Here is a 16,226-nt window from a genome sequence, read left to right on the forward strand (position 1 = left end):
TATATATATATATGAGAGAGAGAAATATAGAAAAGATAATGTAACACCTCTATATGTGGTCCATTCTTATTTATCTTTTTCTCCTATTTTGGCCTTTTCTTTTCTAAATTGTTGATTTTATTACAAAAGTAGAAATTTATTCTAATTAAATATTTATTAATGAAAAAACATTTACACCCAAGACTTTACACTTGTCAATTTATATCCTCACCTTTTCCTATTTTCCCTTTTAGAATCCCAAAATTTATTCTCTAATTAAAATATAACTCTCTCTCTCTTTTAATTCATACAGAAAATTTCAATTGCAATTTTATCTATTTATTTGTTCTTTAAAGCCAATTATTATTATTATTAATTTTGAGGGATAAGGATATGAGATATATCACAACATTAATTGCCCAAATTAATTTTCTTAGTTGCTAAACATAACTTCAAGATTTATTTCATAGAACAACTAACAATAGTATATACATATATATATATATATGTATATATACTTAATAGGAGTAACAGCCAGTATAGCATAAGTCAAAAACTTATTTAATGTTTGTGTACAAAAAGTAATGGCAAATAATATGTTGGTGTACATTATTGTTACCCTACAAACTAAATTAATTGCTTCATATATACCAACATGTTGTGATCAAGTGGATTCCTTGATTTTAAATACAGATTATAAAATTATTTTTGCTATAAGTATTTATTAAATTTTAATATAAATATTGAATATTAAATTTAAAAAAAATTAAAAAAATATATTTTATATCAATAAGTTGTGATGGAGTATATCTTTTCATCTTTAGTTATAGATCTTGTTTACACTCTAATTTAGATATAATTAAATCTGAATATGAATACTGAATCCACAACAATAACAAGAACAAACTTCTAATACGGTCAATAAGTTGTGATGAAGTGCACTCCTTCATACATAATTAGAGCTCACGTATTCGAATTCAAAATATATGATCATCTTTATTAAGAGGTGTTATCTTCAACTAGAAATTTTTCGACGCAGATTCAAATTAAACCTCTATAGAGATACCAAATACAACAATTGCTTTGTATTGAATAGTTTTTGGTAGAGTATATTACACTCTTTTATTCTTAATCGCAAGTCTTGAACTTAAATTCAGTGTATAAATTTTTTGATAAATATCCTAATTAATATAATATAAGTATCAAATACTAAATAAAAAATTAATTAATAAAGTGGTATTGATGAAAATTGCATGTAAAGGAAATAGACAAGCGGTGGTGTGAAGAATACGTTAGGCTAACAATATCATGTGACATAAATGTATGAATTGAAACTATATAATAAAAAAAAAGTTAATAATTAAAGATAGAAATTGTAATTATTCATGTTAGTGGGGACTAGAAAAGCAAATAATAATTTTTTTAAAAGGTGTTTGATTGATTTCTTTTTACTCATCTCGTCCCCCTTAATCAATGCAAATCATTAAACTCCCCACTAGTTTTTCCCCTTGTCGGTGTTGGCGTGCTCCCATTTGATCAAATTCACCCACCCACCTCCTTTGGAAGGGTGGGGTGGGGGTCGTAAATATTTATCCGCACTTGATATTTATATACGATCAAGTAATATAATTTGAGTAAGTAGATTTTAAAGTAAGAGTATATATTATTTGTTGATGGTTAAGAAAGAAATCGAAATATGTAACGTATTTTTTTTTCATTTATTGCTGATTTGGTGTAAATATCGAGTGTGAATGAGATTTTATTTTGTAAAATAAAAGTAATTTTTTTCGTTGACTAGAGAAGAATTCATCGTGAATTTGATATAATTCATGGTTTATACATGTGTTGTTGTTATATGTACTTGATAGTCGAGTAAAATCGAAACAAATCGATCTGATTATGTTGGTTTAACGCGGTTGACTCAATCTCAACATGTGTCTAAGCTAAATCGAATCGTTTAGTCTTTTCAAAACGATGAAGTCAACTCAGTTCAATCGTTAAATTTACTGAAATAAATCAACATGAACCGATCTAGTATTGGGCTCAATGAAGCTTGGTTCGATCTAATGTGCCTCGTCTTGATCAATTGAGTTATTTAATCTTTTTAAATTTAATGAAATCAATTCGAGCTTAGAATTACCAACATATTGTTTTTATATTTTATCCTAATAAATCACCTCAAGCTTACGAAAAGATATTGAAATGCTAATATATTTTCTTTTAATTGAATTTTACTAAAAATAGAATCGTGGGTAAGTAGTACTCTTAACTCTCCTCATACTACAAATTCATTTTTTATTTTTGTAGAATGTGACTAATGTCCACTAATTATTATAAAAAGACATTTTTATTGGACTAAACTACCAATTATGAAACCAATAGTCAAGATTTAGAAAAAGAGATTTGTTAAATGATTAAGGCTTGTGGGGTCCAAAACAACTTAAATAAATCAAAGACTAAATAGATTAGAGAACAAAATAAAACTCCATAATTGTTGATAATGAAATTAAACCTATGATGCTTTTTACAACAAACATTACTTACAAATCACAATCCCTAACTTAATGATGTGACAAATATTACCACAAAACTTGCTCTTTTGTCTAATTTGGCCCACAAAGTTTATGACTTTTATTATAAGTGGTCCCTTTTTAGCCCACAATTTGGCTAAAGTCCTTATCATAAAGTTTACTATTGAATTTGAGGTGTAAAAAGAGAGCACCATTGGAAAGTTGGGAGACTTTTCCGATTAATATAAATATCGAGTAATTTTATCCACTGAAATTTATACGAATACGAAGAATTTAATTAATATTTAATTTTTATTATGATTGAAAGCAAAGCTATAATATTAAGTTTTTGAATTTAAATTTAGAAAAAATTATAACTTATTAACTGTTGATAAACTATTTATTAAAATTTCTCGCTACGCCACTAACGATACCCTACCTAAAGTTTGGGAGATATTTTTTTTTTAAAACTAAAGTCAATAAAAGTACAATTCTCACCCATTTTATATCTTTATTGTCTTTTTTTAAAAGGGAAAAAAAAGTAAAGCCTTTTTCCACCATTCATTTTATAACAACAAAAAATAAATATAAAATGACATAGAAGAAAATTTACTTTGTGTGTTCATACTATAAGGAGTATTTATTGAGCTGTTTCTTTTTATATTAATTAAAAAATATATAAATCTTTGTAATAAATCAATTCTAAAAACTCACATCAAATCAAATTATTATTTACATGTATGAACATTCTACAAGTTGAACCTTGAATTATACAATAGAATAATAAAAAATAAGCCAATTTCATGTTATTTTCGTTTGTTTTAAATTATTATATTACGTGTAATCGCTATTGTTATTTTTTTATTGTTTTTAACGCGGTTTTTTTATTGCTCCATTCTTTTTATAGTAATTTTGACATGTCTTACTTAAGAGGATCGCGATTTTATATGAGGTTCGTACTACAAAGTAAATGAGAGAATATATTGAAAACAAATTATTTACCTTTATAAAATAAAAATAAAGTATACGAATATTTTTTTCAGACGTTACTTGTGAAATTACTGAGTACGTTGTTATAATGTTATTATTTTTAAAAAATAAGTTTTAAGGTATAAATTTGACAACTTGATATTCAACATTACATTTCCTTGATTTTTTTTGTTTTGTTTTACATAATATATTTATACAGCATGTTATTCAGCAACTTATTCCAGTAGTTATATTCCAAATATAATCTGTCTAATATTCCTCCCAAAAAAAAAATAGTTGGCATAAAAAAAAAGTTATTAATCATATTATAGATAATTAGATACTAATATAGTACGCGTTTTAGGTATAATTCAATATTCATTACTTGAGATATTAATTCATTTTACACTCAACTAATATTTTTTTTATAGTATTCATTTGAGTTTTAATTTTTTCAAACAAACAGGAATTAAAAATAGTTTTTATTTATGTGTCAGTCAAAATTCAGAGAATATTTTGTAGACCAAAACAGTGTCATATATAGTCAGTGGGTTGGGTACAAAAACAGCCAAATTATGAGTTTAATTTATAGTTTCCTTCTCTTAATTTAATAATTAGTCAAATGTGTTTTTCGATCTAATAACTATTTCTTCGTTCTTAATTACAAGTTTATGATTTAAACTTCTTTAGATACGAAGTTATCTTTGTTAGGAAAAGATTTAGACTTTTCAGTGTATTTAAATTTAGTCGAACTCAAATATAAATATTTAATATTTAGCGAAAGATAAAAAAAACGAATATATTTAATTTTGAGATCATTATTGAGTTATATTTATAGTAAATAAAAAAACATATAAACTTATCTGAAGTTGTTTCAAAATGAACAAATATACAAAGTATTACTGATACCTCGTGGAATTTTCACTTTCTTTCTTCGTATGCGTTTGGACATAGATTTTAACTAAAACAAGTAAAATTTGTGTTATAATGCATTTCACTAGATTATTTTTTTTTAATTAAAAAAATGGTCTTAATTGATTAGATGAAAATGTGAAGTAAAGAGAAAAAGGAAAATCAAGATAAATGATTTCATTTACTAATTGCATGGACTAAACTTGTGGGAGAAGTAATTAATTATGAAGAAATATATGGTAATTAGATATCAATTACATTATAGTTTGATTAAAGATACAAAGGAAGAGATTAATTTAATTAATTGTCAAAATTACCATTTTAAATTAAGTTATTATACCAAACAATTTTTTGTTTGAAGTAGGTGTAGTATTGGTCATCAATAGTGAAAATTACTTTTAACTAATTCCTACTATTTTCTATAATAAAGATAATTAATAACAACATATCAATAATAATAATAATAATTGTATCTCAATCTTATGATATAATCTTCCAAATCCAAATAATGAAAGAATCGCGATAAAGCAAAAGTAGAACTATAATTTTATCGGCTTATTTCAATTGAACATCCTAATTTATAAGTCGAAATTTTAAATTTATTTAAAACTGTAAGTTGACAATCCAATAAAAATTGATTAATTTCTTTTTTATATATAATTTTACAAAGTGAAAATTAATTGTATTATTTTAATCATATAGGCTTTTTAGATATATTTGAATAAAATGACAAAATAAAAAAATATACATGAAAATGCATTTAGTGATGTAGTTGGATGAACTGATCAGCAGTATTTTTAGTTTACATATCACACGTATCCCATGAGGCCATGACTCATATAATATTACATCGTCCGTCTTAAATTATGTATCGTATTTTATTATATATTTCTTTTTAAAATGAATTAGATATAGATTTTTGATTAATTTTCTCTTATTTATATCAGAATATATAATTTATCTTTATTATTATTAAGTATTTACTCTAATAAGATGCTTGTAGTTTTGAGTTTTCACAATAATTAAAATTAAAAATAAAATGAGAAAGAAATAATCAATATTGTATGAAAATAACAATAAATAATTTGAATGAATGGAGTAGTTTAAACAAAATAAAATATAATTACAAATATATGATATTAAACAAATAAAGTATGTATTTTTTTAAAAAAAAAATTGGAAGTAAAGTATAATTTAATAATAAGCTACTCCACTATTAAAGGTAAAGAAGCAAAATTTAAGGAATTATTCAAGGAATTGTTACTTACAAATTACATCAAATACCAAAATATTAAATATCCACATGAAAAAGATAATAATAATTAAATTTCCACAATTATTGCTCTTTATAGATTTGTACAATTTTTTTTTTTTTTAAAAAAAGGATAGAGAGAATATAAGACCAAAAATAGTAAAGAAATATTGAAAATCTCTCCTTGTTAAATAGCCATAAATAAGTTTAGGTAAAAAGAGCAAATCTTTTAATATTAGAAAGTCTTGCACAATTTTTTGTTGTTATTTTTTTTTTACACTATGACAAAAGGTTCATAAAGTGATAAGACCATTTATTTAAAATTTTATTTTCCATTATTTACTATTTAATTTAGAGTTTAAAAGTTTTATATAATAGAAAATAGTGTATAAAAATTATTCTCCCTTTTAAATTAAATTACATAATTTTGATCAATATTATAAAATACATTTCAGCATGTAGATATAAAAAAAGTTATAACTTATAATACTCTTTTCATGATTTTAAATATTTTAATTCTGTATTTTAATAATTACATTTTATTATATAATTGTAGCTTTTATTTTTGATATATAGCAATGTTAGTTATTTATAGTAATTTTCATTATCGCGCTAGTTTATTCGTTTTTATTCTTTTTTTTCCTTCTACTTAAATTCAGAACTTTATGTCTTTTTTATTCGTTCTTAAGTAAATAAATAGTCATATCACCTATAAGGTAACTACATATAAATTTTCAATGAAATAAATATTGATTAAAGTAATTACTTTATTTTGTTTTAGAGTATAGTTATTAATAATAATTAAGACTCAAGAGGATCATAAGTATGTATTTCCACTTGCTATGAAGTAAAATGATGATATTCATGAATGAACATAATGCAGAATCATTGAATTCTCATCCAACACCTTTACTCCAAAACTTCACCAACCCAAAAATTTCTCATTTATGAACCCCCAAATATTTGACTATAACACATATACACTCTCAATTTTTACCATAAAGTTTCTTGATTTTTTACTAGCTTCATTAGGCTCTCCTGGTTGTTGTTTTTTTCATTTTTTTTATGAAAAAAGATTTGAACTTTCTTTTGTCTAGTTGAAAACACAGAGACAAAGCATTTATGTTTTGGTGTTTGTTTTCTTTGTTGGCTTTTTTCATGCAGAGGTCAGACAAGGTAAGTGCACATGATTCATTCTTTCTTCCAGAAACCCCAAAAATCTTAGTTGTCCTCTGAAATTCCATTATATTCTGAGCTGCTGTTTTTCATTTTTCTAAAGAAAGATTGGATTTTTATGCATTTTGAGCCTATTGTGTATACTTCTTGAACTTTTGGCTTTGTGGGGTTGTGCTGAAAGTGTATGTTTTGGTTATTCTTGGAAAGTAGAACAACTTTTATGTGTCAAAAATGGTGTTGAAGTTCTGAAAAAAGGGAGGTTTTTGGAGGGATTTTTTTGCTTCTTTCTTTTTCTCTCTGAGTTTTACAGTTGAAGTCTTATCTTTCTCATTTCTCACAGAAAGATTTGATTTTTATGTATTTTTTGTCAGTAGTGTACTCTTCTTGAAATTTTGGCTTTGTGGGGTTGTGGTATAAATGGTGATGGAGTTCTGAAAAAGGTAGATTTTTAAAAGGTTTTGCTTCTTTCTTTTATACTCTTGAGTTTTATAGTTGAAGCCTTATCTACAAATGGGAATAGGCATTCTTGGTTCTTTTCTGCTTTTGACTGTGTTCTTTAGGCCTTTGCTTTGCCAACAGCCAAATACTGATGGATTTTTTGTGTCTGATTTTCTTCAAAAGATGGGGGTTACTAAATTTCACAACTTTTCAGCTCACTTTTGTTCTTGGCAAGGGGTTGGATGTGATTCCAAGGATGAAAATGTTGTTAATTTGACAGCTAAAAGTTTTGGTTTATCTGGTGTTATTCCTGATAACACCATTGGTAAACTCACAAAGCTTAAGTATTTGGATCTGAGCAACAATAAACTCACTGGTTTGCCTTCTGATATATGGAGTTTAGGTTCACTTAAGTACCTTAACCTCTCACATAACCATATCTCTGGTGACCTTTCAAGTAACATAGGCAATTTTGGTGTTCTTGAAATCATGGACTTCTCTGTCAACAATTTCTCTGGGAAAATCCCAGATGCCATTAGCTCCCTTTCAAGTTTGCATTCTCTTAATCTTAGTAAGAACTTGTTTGATTCAGAAATCCCTTCGGGAATTTCGGGCTGTCATTCTTTGGAATCCCTTGATCTATCAGAAAACAGACTCACTGGTTTTCCTAATGATTTTGGTTCTACATTTCACAAGCTCAAGTTCTTGAATCTTGCAGAAAATGAGATTCTTGGTAAAGATTCAGATTTTTCAAGAATGGATTCAATCACTCATATCAATATTTCAGGCAATCTATTTAAGGGTTCTGTTGTTGGTCTTTTTGAGGGGCCATTGGAAGTGATTGATTTGAGTAGAAACCAGTTTGATGGTCACATTTCTCAGGTAAACTTCAGTTCCAGATTTGATTGGTCTCATTTGGTTTATCTTGATTTATCTGAGAATCACCTTAGTGGAGAGATCATTAAAGAATTAAAGAATGCTCGAAATCTCCTATACCTTAATCTTGCAGATAATAGATTTTCACATCAAGAATTTCCACAAACTGATATTTTATCTAGCTTAGAGTATCTGAATTTGTCTGGAACTAGTTTGATTGGCCAAATTCCTCAAGAGCTCTCGTCGTTGAGTCGCTTGAAAATCCTTGATATATCCAAAAACCATCTTAGTAAACGCATTCCTCCACTGAGCAATAGAAATCTTTTGGTTCTTGATGTCTCATACAACAATTTGACTGGTGATATCCCATTGCCACTTGTAGAGATACTACCAAGGATGGAAAGGTTCAATTTTTCTTACAACAATCTAACTCTTTGTGCTACTGAATTCTCCTCTAAAACACTCCTTTCGGCGTTTATCGGGTCATCAAATGGATGTCCTATTGCTGCCAACCCAGCTCTCTTCCACAAGAAAGCTCCGAAACACAGAGGACTTAAACTTGCTTTGGCATTAACGTTCTCTATGGTCTTTCTGCTTCTTGGTTTACTGTTCTTGGCGTTTGGTTGTCGAAGGAAAACCACGATATGGGCGGTTAAACAGAATTCTTACAAGGAAGAACAGACTATTTCTGGTCCCTTTTCTTTCCAGACTGATTCAACAACTTGGGTTGCTGATGTTAAGCAAGCAAACTCAGTGCCTGTTGTGATTTTCGAGAAGCCACTATTGAATTTCACATTTGCAGATCTCTTATCTGCAACTTCTAATTTCGATCGAGGCACATTGTTAGCTGAAGGGAGGTTTGGTCCTGTTTATAGAGGCTTTTTACCAGGTGGCATTCATGTAGCAGTGAAAGTTCTTGTTCATGGTTCCACTATGACAGACCATGAAGCTGCTAGAGAGCTCGAGTATCTTGGCCGGATAAAACATCCTAATCTTGTTCCGTTGACAGGATACTGCTTGGCTGGTGAGCAAAGAATTGCCATTTATGATTACATGGAGAACGGGAATTTGCAGAACTTGCTTCATGACTTGCCACTCGGGGTTCGAACTACTACTGAAGACTGGAGCACAGACACGTGGGAAGAGGAGGAGGATAATAACAGTATTCAGAATGTTGGTTCTGAAGGATTGTTAACCACTTGGAGATTTAGGCACAAAATCGCGCTTGGCACTGCTAGAGCACTTGCATTTCTACACCATGGTTGCTCACCTCCCATTATACATAGAGATGTCAAAGCTAGCAGTGTTTATCTTGATATGAACTTGGAGCCTAGACTATCCGATTTCGGATTGGCCAAAATCTTTGGCACAGGACCCGAGGATGAGATCACTCGCGGTTCACCTGGATACATTCCCCCAGAATTTCTTCATCCAGAGAGCAGCTCACCTAAATATCCTACACCAAAGTCAGATGTCTATGGATTTGGAGTCATCCTTTTCGAGCTAATTACCGGGAAAAAACCAGTTGAAGATGATTATCCACAACACAATGATGGTAATTTGGTTGGTTGGGTTAGAGGATTAGTAAGGAACAACGAGGGATCAATAGTTATCGATCCAAAAATTCGTGGAACAGCATCACAGACACAAATACTAGAAGCCTTGAAAATCGGTTATCTATGCACAGCTGAAGTTCCCGCGAAACGACCAAGTATGCATCAAGTAGTTGGACTGCTCAAGGATATTGAACCTTCACAACAATGAAGATAAAAAGGACTCAAAGGCATTGGCAACTATGAGGATTTTGAGTTCTCTTTTGTGTTGTTACCTAGCACAAGGGGAATTGTACAGTAGTCCAATATTTTTGTTTGCTGCTTTATTCAATGTTATCTCATTTTCCACTGGAAAAGTTTTTAAGTTGTAGTACAAAATAGGCTTTTTGCTTGACCCTTGATGAAGAACAAATTTTCCACTCAATGTCATTAGTCTTTAAATTTTTTGAAATCTTTACGAGTAACTCTCTTCGTTTCAATTTATTTGTGTTACTTTTCTTTTTAGTCCGTTTAAACAAGAAATGACCATTTTTGTAGTGTCAAACTTTTGTGCTTGGTTCATGATGTTGTAAAATCTATCTGTTAAAGAGTTCATTGTGAAAGTTTAGTGCATTGTGCCGCTTTTATTCTTATACAAGTGTTGCAGTACTTGTTGAGACCTTCAAAAATATTGCTGCATTCATATCAGATTTTTTTAAAATAACATAGATTTTGAAGAATCCGACACAGGAGCCGGGGCAACAAACATGTCAAATGCTTTTACATCCTTATCATGGTATCATAATCTCCGAAAGTATTAATACATCCGTATCGAATCCTCTAAAAATACACAAGTTCAGAATGATTCGATGTTCGACACACTAATAATATTCTTAAGAGTTTTACTCTTTAAAAAATGTTGTCACTCGCATGTGAGATCCTATTAAATAAATAGGTTTCAAAGAATTCGATACATACTAATAGTTTTAAAGAGTCTAAACAACATAATTTCGCTTAAATTTTATAAAATCTCTAACAACATAATTATAAAGGCATGATTTTTTTTCATTATATATTCTGATGGACCTGTTTGGTGTTAATTTATGGGGCTCCATTCAATTCTTGGAAATAGTAATTGCAGAAAAACCATAAAGGACCACTGTTTCTAGTGGTCCTTTTCATGAAGTATGTGTCATTGTGTATATAGGACAAGAAGTTTAATGTATTCTAATTCCTCTAACATTAATTTAATTAATCACTTTTTGACTAATTTTTTTTCTGTTGCTTATGTTCAATCATTTAGATGTGCTCTACCCTCTTAGGTAAGCGGAACGGTGAATGAAGTGAGTGAAAATTATATATAAAAAAATATTAGCATTTATTTTTTTGAAATTTATATTGATGAGAAGTAATATGTATTTTGGTGAATCAGTTAGAATATAGATAATCGAACGGTGAAATAGTACTAGTGAAAGTCGTAACAAGTAATCCGATGATGAAATATACAAGGTACTTGTACGAACAAGCTGGCTCGTATAAGTATTCATATATCCAACGGTAAAATGGTCGAGATAAAACAAGCTTGTCCGTACAAGTAACATGTATTCTATGGTGATATGGTTGAGATACGCATAAGCTAGCAACGAGCATCTAGTGACGAAATAATTAAAGTACGAATAAACTAATGATATGTTACAAGTAATTAGTATTCATTGAAATAATTTATAAACAAACTGATTCAGACATCACGATTACGAATTGAGTTTATCATAATATGATTTCAACAAGAGAAATCAAACAAAATGTGTGAGCACTAGATACTAGCAAGATGTGTGCTTACAACATAGTAAGTCACAACCAACATAATCAATAATGTCATGTTCTTGGAATCTTAAAAAAAGTTACCTGTCACAAATGTTGGTACATTAATGGAGTATGATAATAATTCAGTATTTTGAAGACATACATGACAGCTTGGTCACTGTTGGTACTAATTTATTATAATTATTAGTATTCCATTGGTTTGGTTTTGGAGCATGTCTGAAGAATTTCTAACTCAATGTACTGAAGGATGGAAAACACTGACACCTATCAGCACTCTGTACTACTTACTCCGTCTCAAAATATTTATCGCGTATTTTTATTTACATCTCTCTTAAGTAAATATTCTCCATCTCTATTAGTCCATTTCGATAAATCAAGAAACAACAATATTTTTTATCTACTAAAACTGAATCGTATGGCTCATTCAAAAATGACGTTTTCAGCTAGATTTTGTCTCTAATTAGGGCTCGAACTTGAGACTACTAGTTAAGCGTGAACCAAAAGGTATTGAATGTCCAAGCCAGCTGCAGCAGATATGGGTTGTAGTATTTAATATTTGGCCCTTTTTTTCTTGCTACAATTATGGCTGAAGTTCACCAGTAACCACTTTTTGGACTGCTATTTAAAAACCTGTATCTAACATCAGCAAACCATTTTAAGTTTAGCTACAATTGTTTCTTAAAGGTTGATCTTTTTAAAAAAAATACATATCTTTCGACTTAATACAAATTTAAATATCTATTTTTACGCATAAATGTAAGTTAAGATCACATTAAAGGGTATTATATGCAACTTATTTGACCCCATTATACTTTTTCTCATCAAACATAATGAGTTGATGGTCTGCAAAATCATACTATATCATTAGTAGAATGCAGCTATTTTAGTTTCCATTCCAAATGTATATATTAAAGTTTCACAAACTAACAAAAGTTGGATCACTAAAAGGGAAGAGCAAAAAAATAAATACATTGAAAGGGGGAGAAAAATTGAAAAATAAAATGATAGCATTATACAACATTCTACTGTTTCTGTGTTCATAGAAAGGACAGATGACTGACATAACCGGCGACAGGGATGGGAATAGCCTTCGGGTTTTACCTGTCATCAAACAACATTCTACTCTTTCGTATGCTTACCAGTAGTGTACACCTATTTTTCTTCAAACTCGACATCAATAATATCTGGTTGGGATTTTGAAGTGGTACCTCCTCGACTGCCTCTAGAAAAGAAGTCACCTCCTTTCGGCTGCCACACAACATTTCCACAGTTGGCACAGCGAACTGTTGAATTCTTGTTTCCGATAAATTGTCTCCTACAAGATGGGCACTGACCCTGCGCGGATAAACAAGACGTGTGACAATGGGCTGAAAGCTGCAAACTAGTCATCGTAGCAACACAGCATTTTCTCACAATGTAGCTCATAAGCAGAGTTAAGACTCAAGAATGTGTCAATTATCTGTATATAACAGAGTTATCGAAGGAGCATTTAAGCCCTAAAGAGAGGCACAAAACATGTTGAGCGCTTCAGTGTCGTCATCAAGGCTATATGGCATACTTTCCCTTGCTAATGAACGTAAATCTGAAGAGGCGGCACTAAATAATTGATGTTTCATTTATTAATTGAGGAGTTACTCAGTAAACTCAGTCAAAACAACAGTTTTATTCATACATAGTTACTTCTAAGCACGAGGGTATTGAGATATGAAGTTACCTTGATGACTAGATTGTTGGCGACAACCCCAATAAGAAGAGGTCCAGCAAATGGTAGAACCCATGTTGCAATTATCAGAATTCGAAACAGCCAACCCGATAAAGCAAACCACAGAAAGAATATTGTCTGCAAACAACACATAAGACTCAGATTTTGAGCAAGATAAAAGACTTGGATTTAGAACAAGGTAACTTCGGGGATATTACGATATGTTGAAAAAAAGCTCCTAGAAGCTTTGAATGCATATAACTACCTTCAAATATAGAATAGACAATATCCAAGTTCACGATGATAAGATCTCTAGGGGTATATCTGCCAATAACCCACAGCTCAAGATAGAAAAATTGGAGAACGATGTATGACTAGTTAGTATGAACAGAAATGCAATTAGATACCAACTCATAGCAATTTTTCTGATGTCTTTTACAATACAATTGTGGCATTCGGAACTGTACTCCGAACTAGCAACTGCATTTGCAATGACTCAAAAGTCATATGAAAAGGCTGAAATATACTACAATGATCAAGCAGCCACAGCATATTGAGAACAACTTACATTATATGAAATCCGAATATCGAGCTTTATACCAACTTTACTACTAGAGTAAATGAAATTTCTATGACAGGAAGTGTTGTTCCTATTTTCACGTCAATAGAAGAAAATTAAACGAATCCTATATACTGAACACTTTTATGATCCTTCTCCACCTCATAGAGGTAGAACAAACGGAATTCAGCTCATCAATTTCCCAGCGCAACTTGCAATGTATCTAAATTCTCATAAGAAATCAATGACATGTGGTCTAAGGTATTTAAGAACTGTGCTATAAGTTTACATGACATGTGTCTTCGAAAAGCAAATAACACTTACAGCAGCACTTCTTCCCAGCGGAGTATCCATAAAATCATTCAACTGCTTCCGATACTGCAGCAGCAACAGAAAAAACAATTAGCATGACACTCACTGGCAGGAGCAAAAGGAATCCATGACAAACTTGAAAATACCAATTTAAATCTATTAACTAATGGTGGAACACGTTTTAGCCGAAATAGAAAAAACGATTTGACCTAATTCATATGGAACTAACTCATGGGATGGATAAGAATCCATAATACAACAACAACATACCCAGTGAAATCCCAATAATTAGGGTATGAGGAGGGTATAGTGTTCACACACCTTACCACTACCTTGTGGAGATAGAGAGGTTGTTTCCAAAAGACTCTCGGCTCAAGTGCATCAAACCCAAAATCCATAATGAACTGTACGAATCAATTAACTAATCACTGAAACCATAAACCTGACTGGCATGAAGAAGAGTCCGGCATGGAAGTAAAGATCCAGAACATACTTTATGGCACTAAATCAATTAACTAATGAGAAAGATATTAGTACTATATTATATCTATAACATGTTAGAAAATCCAGCTAAAGCTTTTACTCTCTGTCCCATTGTTTCAGTACTAAAAGCTTTTTTGAAAAAATCCACGACTCATTGGGGAGTAAACTAAAGGTAATCTATGTCCGAAGGGTTATATAAGGGTGAGATGGCATATCCCACGGGATTAGCTATCACACTTTCTATATGGGATAGCTGGGATAGCAAATCCACTTTTTTAGTAAATTCCATGGGATTGTTATCCTTTCACCCACAGATCAAATGTGGGATAAAGTAACCCCCTATTGTACCCCACGATTCTTATGTCTTACCCCAAGAACCAAACAAACCCTAATAATAGATGCAGTCTTCCCAAAAAAATAACCTTCTACACCATTTCTAGATTTGGGCATCTCATCCTTGCACAATCTTCTATTTATTACTCCTTCCGTCCCAAATTAGTTGTAAAGTTTCGTTTCTCGAGACTCGAGAAACAAACAATTTGAACTTTGACCAACACTTATAAATGTATGTTTTCATCAAATCGACATGAGAAAAGGTGTTACATGTTGTATTTTTTCATCAAATCAACACTTATAATTGGAGTTGATCTTGATACAACCTTAGGACAACCACACCCCAAAAACTAGCTATTGAGGTAAGAGAACCTAAGGAAATATAAGCCCCACCACATCAGTTCCCCATTTAACCGCCTTGGGATGTTCTCATAACAAACCACCACGCTTAGCGGGCATGCGAAGTACATAGCTAGCCCCAGCCGAAAACTATCATACTGGCCTCACCATCCAAGGCACGGCGAGCATAGAGGGTGGTGGGTGACTCTAACACCATTAATATAACCTCAGGAGAACAAACTAGTAACTGAGAGGGCCTAAGGCTATATTATAATCCCCAGCTCCCAACCCATTTAACCGACGTGGACTCAAAGTGTTATTCCATGCAATATAATCATAGCAATCTAACCCAATTTAGCTTCAAATATTAGTCAAATTGAGCACACAGAGTGAGTTCTATTATCAGCATACAACAGAATCAAACTAATCAGTAATATAGAGGAGCAATAGGATAAGCAAACAAACCCTAGGCAAATTTGATCTAAAATCAAGAGAAAAAGTACGCCACTTCCGAGTAATCTCAAAATCACGATCAATTTCTCTAGCACGATCAGCAGCAGACTGTGCAACATCCGATACTTTCCTTGAAACATCATATCTCCTATCAATACGTTCCGCAGTCTTCTTAGATTCATATAAAAACTGCTCAAAACCATCATTAGCATTCCTCCACACATCTTTCCATGCTTCACCGGATCTAACTCGTTTTGCGAATCCATCAAAATCACTCCGCCTGAAAGCATGTACATAACTAACTTGCCGAATAGGTAGGTCTACCTTTGCTGTTCGGGTAGCAAAACTTAGGGTTTTAGTAGGGTTTAAGGGATGCCATGGTAGGCTTATCGCCATAATCGCCTGAAAAATTGAAGCTTTTTTTTCTTTTTCGGTTTCAGTGGTAGGCGACTGAATTTTCTGGTGGACAAAAGTTTTGAGGAAATTTCAGTTTAGACCTTGTATTCTTGAGAAAATTATAAAAATGGTCCCTTATGTTTGAAGACAGATTCAAATTAGTACCTAACTTTTAAGTTTG

The 16,226-nt window shown here is 31.0% G+C and overlaps 2 protein-coding genes and 1 non-coding gene across 3 annotated transcripts; 2 read left to right on the forward strand and 1 right to left on the reverse strand.

Annotated features, from left to right (window-relative positions):
* Window positions 1-6,460: 6,460 nt before the first annotated feature.
* LOC107026117 (probable LRR receptor-like serine/threonine-protein kinase At2g24230) lies at window positions 6,461-10,129 on the forward strand. Its single transcript, XM_015226975.2, has one exon. The coding sequence runs from the start codon at window positions 7,309-7,311 to the stop codon at window positions 9,874-9,876; it is 2,568 nt and encodes an 855-aa protein (XP_015082461.1). The 5' UTR covers window positions 6,461-7,308; the 3' UTR covers window positions 9,877-10,129.
* A 2,200-nt stretch (window positions 10,130-12,329) lies between these two features.
* LOC107026573 lies at window positions 12,330-16,118 on the reverse strand. The gene is made up of 4 exons (XM_015227590.2): window positions 15,662-16,118; window positions 14,054-14,107; window positions 13,183-13,308; window positions 12,330-12,803 (listed from the first exon to the last, which is right to left on the reverse strand). Exons 1-4 carry the CDS (start codon window positions 16,043-16,045, stop codon window positions 12,621-12,623), a joined length of 747 nt encoding a protein of 248 aa, XP_015083076.1. The 5' UTR covers window positions 16,046-16,118; the 3' UTR covers window positions 12,330-12,620.
* Window positions 12,502-12,628, forward strand: LOC114078116. Its single transcript, XR_003579661.1, has one exon. It is a non-coding gene; the product is annotated as a U6atac minor spliceosomal RNA (small nuclear RNA).
* Window positions 16,119-16,226: the final 108 nt, after the last annotated feature.

This window comes from Solanum pennellii, chromosome 7 (genome assembly GCF_001406875.1).
Source record: "Solanum pennellii chromosome 7, SPENNV200".
Classification (NCBI taxonomy): domain Eukaryota; kingdom Viridiplantae; phylum Streptophyta; class Magnoliopsida; order Solanales; family Solanaceae; genus Solanum; species Solanum pennellii.